Here is a 7,715-nt window from a genome sequence, read left to right as displayed (position 1 = left end):
CTGGGTAAATGGGCTCGTTCTTTAATTTTTTTTTTTTTTTTTTTTCTCTTTCCCCTGTAACCCAGTAAGAAAGAAACAAGGCATTCTGCACCTAGGTCTGGGGCAGACAGGCTGCACATGAGGAAAGACAGGCAGCAGGAACGCGGCTCAGAAGAAGCTTCTAACAGTCAACAAAGGTAAAGATGGTTTGAAGCCGAAGCAGCAGCCCTCCTCAGCTCTGCCGTCCTCGTCCCAGGAAAAAGCCTCACAAGTTCTTAATCCTGGTCCCTGGGCCTGAATCTAACCCCATCAACATGAGCATGGCTGGTACAGACTCCCTCTCTCCCTCCCCAACCTCATCACGGGCCCCTACCTTCTCGAAGGCCTCTGAGCCCCTCCGGCAAGCTACTTGGCAAGGTGCTCTATCCTTGCAGGACCCTTGCTGGGCAAGCACCCACTTCTCAGAGGGCTGGTTTCTCCTCCGGTGCTGAGACCATACTAATTTTCTACACATACACGCAAGCGCGTGCACACACACACACACACACACACACACACACCCTTGTAGGTTCTAAGCTCAAGAATACTAACAACTGCTTAGAGGTTTGCCATGATATTAAAAGATACCCAGAGTGCCCTATAGAAAAACTTGGGGGTGGTAAAGATAGAACAGCACCCTGGGTAACATGAAGGGAGACTAACTACACACGTTACCACCTAAATACACGAGACCTACACTTCCGGAAGGAAAGCCTTGTCCTCTCGCTGAAAAAAGCAAATGATAGCTAACCGTTCTTACCCCAGATTAGCAGAAGGATAATACTAAGCTTAATGAATGCTTCAAGAATCTCTCTGACTCACCATTTCATACCCTCATGTATGGATAGCAAGAATAAATGTAGAAAGCAGCTAAATGATGCTGGGTACGTTGCACACACACACACACCCTTGTAGGTTCTAAGCTCAAGAATACTAACAACTGCTTAGAGGTTTGCCATGATATTAAAAGATACCCAGAGTGCCCTATAGAAAAACTTGGGGGTGGTAAAGATAGAACAGCACCCTGGGTAACATGAAGGGAGACTAACTACACACGTTACCACCTAAATACACGAGACCTACACTTCCGGAAGGAAAGCCTTGTCCTCTCGCTGAAAAAAGCAAATGATAGCTAACCGTTCTTACCCCAGATTAGCAGAAGGATAATACTAAGCTTAATGAATGCTTCAAGAATCTCTCTGACTCACCATTTCATACCCTCATGTATGGATAGCAAGAATAAATGTAGAAAGCAGCTAAATGATGCTGGGTACGTTGCAGATGGAGGAACAGAAGTAATTTAGGGAGATGGCTTTGTAACGGCCTCCCACCAGGTAAGGATGAGAACAGGATTATGAAGATACGAGCACCCCGCCCCCCAACACTGGGCAGAGCAAGCCTCGTTCTGGGCAGTAGCCGGCCCCTCTGGTGCGAGTGCACATTCCTTCTTAGGGGCTGGGAATCCAGCTACTGCCCACCCTGCACTTAACGTGGCCGACTGCCCAGGGTTTAGGCGGTCCCTGAGAGCAGCAGTTAGGGACTTAGGGAAGTCCACAAGCCCTTTCAGGGCAAGGCTTACCAGGAGTCTAACGTAGACCAGGGACTCAGGTCTGGCCCACACATAGCGAGCCACGCCTTAGTCCCCTCTGTGGTGCCAAGTCGCTCACAGAATCCCAGCATCCCTCACCTGGAATCTCAGGAAGCTTGGCCTCCGTCCTGCTCCTTAGGGCTCTCCAGGGCCCCGACACCCCTTCCAACCAGAGCAGCTCAAACCTTAAACATGCACCAAAGAAGGAAAGGCTTTTAAGTACCGGGCACAACGGCGCCTGTCTCGTACACCTAGTCTGAAGGACGGCTTTCTTGCCAACATCAAGTTTAAAGCTAAATTGCAAATTCTTTCCACTGACATCCCATGGTGATGTAACCACGGTCTGTCTAAAGGCAAGCAGAGGAGAAGCCCACAAGAAGAGGCCCGGGCGGCTGACGTGCCCGCCAGGCCCCGGTGCAGGCTGACTGTGGGCAGCTAACCACTGCAGGGGTGGCGCACAGCTCCCGAACCTGGCTGGGCTCTCCCTGTCAAGTGGGAGACTTTCCAGGGGTTAAACTCCTCTCACAGATGGGGAACTCTCTCAAGATTCCTAACACAGCTGGGAGTCAGCTTCCCGCTTGATTTATTACGAGAATAAACACGAGCAACGGATCTGATGCAGATGCGCCTGGGCCCGATCAGGAGCCGAGCTCCGCGGTGCAGAGGCCAGGGTCCCAGCATGGCTCCTGCTCAGGCCCGTCAGCTCCACCAGGCCCTGTGGGCTCCGAGCACGCGCGGCCCTGCTGTCACCTCAGACATTGCTGCCTGTGGTGTGGACACCACTCGTGGGGCTGGGTGGAGGTCAGAGAAGCAGAGTCAGGATAGGCCGCACGATTGGAAAGGACGTGACCCGAGACGGCAAAGTGGCAGCGCTTATCTGTAAACATCCCAATACCAACTCCCGGTTAGCAGGACATTTTATCAAGTGCCAAAGGAGGGGAAAACTCTCTGAAGTTACCGATGAATTCAGCCTCTTGTTGACCATTGAGGCCTTAGCTTTCCACAAAAGACCTTCAGGATCGAGAACAGGAAGATAAAACGCAAATGACACCATCTACACTGCTGGAGCCCCACAGCTGGTGCGTCACGCCAGATGAGCACCAGAGCAGACTGCGGCCCTCCAGGCCTGGCTCCGTGCTAGGGCTTAACACGGACTGACTCGCCCAGCTCTCACACTGCCACCTGCGGTGGCCTCCTCCCTCCATTACTCATTCAGCGAGCGTCTGTGATGGCTCGCCACGCTCTAGGACAGGCCGGTGAACACAGCAGACACAGGCCCTACCTTTAGGGACAAAGGGATCGAAGCACTGGGACGCCTGCTCACGGCACAGAGCCGACAGTGGGGCTCTCCACCCAGCGGCGGAGCCCAACCCTCCCTGCAAAGCTGCACTCTTCCGCTCACGCCCTTCCCGCCCGGGAAGGGGCAGCCTCACAGGAGGCCCTGGAATCACCGAATGCCACACCTGAGGCAGACGTCACGGGTCAGCCAGTCCAGCCATGCTCATGCGTGCCCCATCCCATGCCAACCGCACGGAAGATCCTAAGGTACAGCACGCCCGTCGGGGCCGCTGGTGCTCCCTGTTCTCCCCTCACTGCAGGGCTGCAGACGGCTCCCAGGGCTGCCAAGACCAAGGAGGAAAAGCGGGGCAGTCCATGGAACGTGACAGCTGCTAAACCCCGGAGGGTGTGAGCAGGGCCTCGGCTATACCCCACCCGCTGGGGTCCAGCCTACGGGTGTGACTTTCTTTACAATAAAGAAACTGACAGCACACAGGTCACAGGTGGACAGCCCGTGCCCACGTTCCTCACTGCAGAGCTCCCAGGATTCACGTGTGGAGGATGGCGGACAGCCAGTGGGTCCCGGCCTTGGCGCACCTTCTAGGCAACTGCAGTCCGCGAACCCTGGGCAAGGACGTAAGCCTGGGTTTTGGGAAATGTTTGCTTTCCTTCCTTTGCTGCAGCCTCCTTCCAGGTTGACAGGATATGTCCTCCTTACGTAACCAAATTCGGGAGCCTAAGAAGCTTCCCCAAGGCCCAGAGAAGTGAGGGACCACGAGGGGCTCAGGCTTCGATGGTACACTGTCCTGCGCTGTCGGCCATGGCCTTCCTCTCCCGCTCACCCGCACACACTGTGGGGCTCAGCACACCACAGACGGGGCCACGCCCAGCCCAGATGAACACACAGCTTTCACTGTTTTCTAACACGAACGGTCGGCACACTGACACACTGTCACGGGCGCTCAAGTTAGATAGAGAGAAAGCTAACTAAACGGGTCTTAGCAGAGACGCTTGCAGTGTCTCATCTCAATTTACAGGAATTTTCCATTTTATCTCTAGTTTGGAAAGTTCAAGCATTCCCACAGGGGCCGAGTCGTGGCACGTTAATAATGCAGCTGTCCCCACGTGGGGAGTCCATGGCTCGTGTCCCAGGGCCTCCCTGTCCACGCCGGGGGTGTATGCCCATGATCCAGGCTGGCTGAGACTGGGTGGGTGAGGCGTGAAGACCTGGTGGGTACTGTCCTCCCTCTCGCTCTCTCTCATTCCATGGAGGAAATAAAGTGAAACCACACACAGTGGAAGGCCCACCTACGTCCACGCCCACACCCACTACGCTTCCACTTCCTGTCGCTCCAAGGTCTCGTGCCAAATTTCAAGGACAGCTACAGTGTGACAGAGTTCACTGTGGAGAGATCCGAACCCACAGGTGCTGATGACCACATGAGGGAAGAGGGCAGGGAGCCAGTGCTGCGTTCTGTAACAGTAAAGACCTCGACGCTCTAGAAAGTGCCACGCGAGAAAAGCCGGGCAACTCGGGTGGGCGTCCAGGACTCGAGTGATCGGGAGCAGCGAGGGCTTTGCGGCCTGCATGCTCGACAGCGGGGCCAGAGGTCGCGGCTCTATTTCTGGCCGAGAACTGACAGATCTTCTTGGCCTGAGTAAGCCCCATCAGTCTCTGAGCAACAGCTCCCATGGAATTTAATTACTGAATGATTCACAGGCATCTGCTGGGCAACTGGCCTCGTCTAAATTAAGCTTCTTAATACCCAGCGAATCTGCTCAGCGTCACTGCAAACAGAAGCCCTAAGAGCCAGACACCCTTCTGTGAAAGCATACAGAAAGACACACGTGATCTACGACTGCAACTCGGCTCACAGGAAGTGCACGGATGGGTCACCTAAAGCCACATTTTCTGAAGGTGGTGCTAGTTACAGTTATTCCTAGAAAACACTAGAAAATTGAGGAAGAGCAAGGGATGGAGGTGAGAAGTAGGCAGAAACAGTGAGAAAACCCAGCGAGCAGTTACCAGGAGCACAGCGATGAAAACAGGAGCCTCTGTCCCTGGTGCAGGGCCAGGCGGGGCTGCCTCCCACCCCGGCCCCGGGACCTCTGATGTTCCCTGCAGCTAGTGGTGGGGGAAGGGAGGCAGGCGGCTGTATGGCTGGTGTCTGTCAGAAAGAATGCGATGTGACCAAGTGCACAGAACTTCGTGTTACAGGGATACCAAGAGAGGTGCACAGACGGCTATATGACATCTTAGGTACCATCAAGTTTTCAAAGTTTAATTCTGGGTGAGTGGCTACATTCAAGGTGTGGTGGACACTCCTACCTTTTCCTCTAGAAAGGTCAAGACATTTTGGCTAGTAGAGCCAATTAAAACCATGAGAACTGGTCAGCCGCAGTGGCCCAGGTGAGGGGTGTCCCTGTGTGGGGCTGAGGTCGCATAGGAGCTCCCAGCCCAGCCTGAAAACGGGCCGGGGTGGGGCCACACACCTGAGGCTCTAGCTTCAGGGACGCCGGGGCAGGAGGACCACTGTATGCTGAGACCCCGTGAGACGCCTCGGCTCTGTCTCTCGCTCGCTCATTAAATAAATAGATTAATAAACAAAAAACAATGATAATTCATGAGGAAGAACAGTTGGAAATGGCACCAGTAACAACTACACATGTCACTTTCTATAAATAAGCTGTTTTACTCACCTGCAGAAACCCGAGTCAGGTCAGAAATAAAAAGGTGGCCCTTTTTATTTCTTTTTGAGAGGTTTTTGCTATAGGGCGTGTACGCTCACCAGAAAGACAGAGACAGACAGACAGAAAGCAAGAAATCATCCGGCAGGGGGATGGCCACGCCGCAATCCCTTCTCCTCCATTCTCCTCTCGGATCTTGGGCATGCATGCACACACACCCGATGTGAGTTTAAGTCACCGGGTCCAGGACTCAAACCACAGTCAGCAACATGGGAGTCCAGCAGCATAGCCAATACACCAACTGCTGGTCCCTAGTTGGCCTTTCTACTCAGAACCGGCTGACACAGGTTTCTCCTGACTTCGCCTTAAGCCTTAAAGGTGAGTTCTATGAGGAAAAGGTGCCGTAGAGTCCCTTCAAAGCCCCGCTCCTTGCACATAAGAGTGAAGAGTGAGTGCCAGCCAAGACGTGGCTGCGGCCCCTGTGGACGCGGGCAGGGCCGGGAGGCCAGGACGTACCTGCTGCCTGTTGCTGGGCATGTAGGGGAGCAGGGTGGACACGTGGAACATGAGCTCGTAGTCCTTGTACGTGGTGTAGAGGGAGTGCGTTCCCGTGGAGTCCGCTGGAGACAGTGAAGGCAACAACAAGATTAGCTCAGCACTCAGAGGGCGTCACCGCGGCAGGTGATTAGCTCAGCACTCAGAGGGCGTCACCGCGGCAGGTGGTCCGACCGAGGAAGGACAGCGATCCACGCCCGGCCTCCTCTCCCTCTGCTGGCCCACTCACCTCTGCACCACCCTGCTGCCTCCCGGCCCGCGGCCGTGGCCTGGGCGCCTTGCTCTCCCCGGCTCTCCCCGCGGCTTTTTACTGAAGCAGTCTCTCCCTTTCCTCCTCTGTCCTCACCCCATGGTACAGATTCTGATGACCAGCCCACTGAGCGCCAGGGTTCTTGCCGCAGTGCCCGGGAGGACCGAGACAGCAGGCAGGTCGGCGCGATTATCCGAAGCTGTGGCTGACCAGAAGGCCCCGCCTAGGTGAGGGTTTGCGGCTAATTCCCACTAACTCTCGTGGATCTTCCAGAACTCAGAAAAATGAAGCAGGCCTAAGTGAATTCAGAGACGGGAACGAGACACCTGACTCTGAGAATGCCCTTCCCCGAATGGCATGGTGAACTCCTCCTCTCAACAGCAAGTGCGGGGTCCGTCATTTATTGCGTGAGAGGAGCGTGGAGCGAGTGTGCTCTGCCTGCTTCACGTACACGCACGCTGAAGCCACAACCGGGAGCCCCTCTTCATCACACTTACTCGTCTTTGCAAAAGCAGCGAGGATCTTTGCGAATTCAAATCCATCTGCATCACACACGAGATTACCCCACACTGAGAGCCTCAGGCGCTCAAGTGGACGTGGCAACTGTAAGTCGTCCAAGTACCACTTTTAGAAAGAAGTTCCCACCCATTCTGCGAATGGATTAGTGAAGACCAAACGTATCAGAAAGCGAGTGTCAGTGAGACCGGGGCTCCTCGCTCAGGCCTTGTCCTCCACAGGGTTAGTTTCCACTTTTACACAGAAGTGCTGCTGGCATCACGTGTCCCACTGCCTCCCGGGGAATCTCGACGTGGTCATTGTGGGTGAGTCTTTTTAAATTTTTATTAGTAAAATGTTTACATTTTATGGGCCTTTATTATTAGATTTTCCTGAGCCCTGTTTTGTTTTTCAGAACCTAATAGATATGTCCAATTCTGAGATAATTCTGAAAGTTCTCTAGGAAAACAAGCCACGTACAGTTCCTAGTGCTTCAGCAGGCGCTCCGAGGCCCTGCACGAGGATGTGAGCCCGGAAGAGCCTGCACATGGGCTCCTAAAGTAACTCGCAGATGCTCAGACTGGGTACTCGCTTAGTAGGCTCTGTGTCAACCAACCCCAAAACGAATTCTTCCCTTACTCGTCATTAAATATGTATCTGTCCTTTTTCATGGGACTTTTTAGAAAGTACGGTTCTCCCTCTACTCTGTTGGCTCAGAACCTTGGCAGGAAGTGGACTTTGGAGGAGAACACAGCCACGGGGATATGAAGGCTCTCCTTCAACCACGAAGGACTCGGTAGTAGCCCTGCACCCGCAAAGCTTCAAATCAGGAAGAGGAATGCC

General features: G+C 54.1%; 1 protein-coding gene across 1 annotated transcript in view; it reads right to left on the bottom strand.

Annotated features, from left to right (window-relative positions):
- The window catches only part of SIPA1L2 (signal induced proliferation associated 1 like 2), a 105,274-nt gene that overhangs the window by 73,228 nt on the left and 24,331 nt on the right, over positions 1–7,715 (bottom strand). The window contains exon 5 of the mRNA XM_027770859.1: positions 6,089–6,192. Within this exon, the coding sequence (XP_027626660.1) occupies positions 6,089–6,192 (104 nt within the window). The remainder of the gene's footprint in view (positions 1–6,088; positions 6,193–7,715) is intronic.

Source organism: Tupaia chinensis, unplaced genomic scaffold, assembly GCF_000334495.1.
Source record: "Tupaia chinensis unplaced genomic scaffold, TupChi_1.0 Scaffold000161_1, whole genome shotgun sequence".
NCBI classification, from domain to species: domain Eukaryota; kingdom Metazoa; phylum Chordata; class Mammalia; order Scandentia; family Tupaiidae; genus Tupaia; species Tupaia belangeri.
Note: the sequence above shows the minus strand (reverse complement) of the source record. Positions and strands in the feature narration are given on the sequence as shown.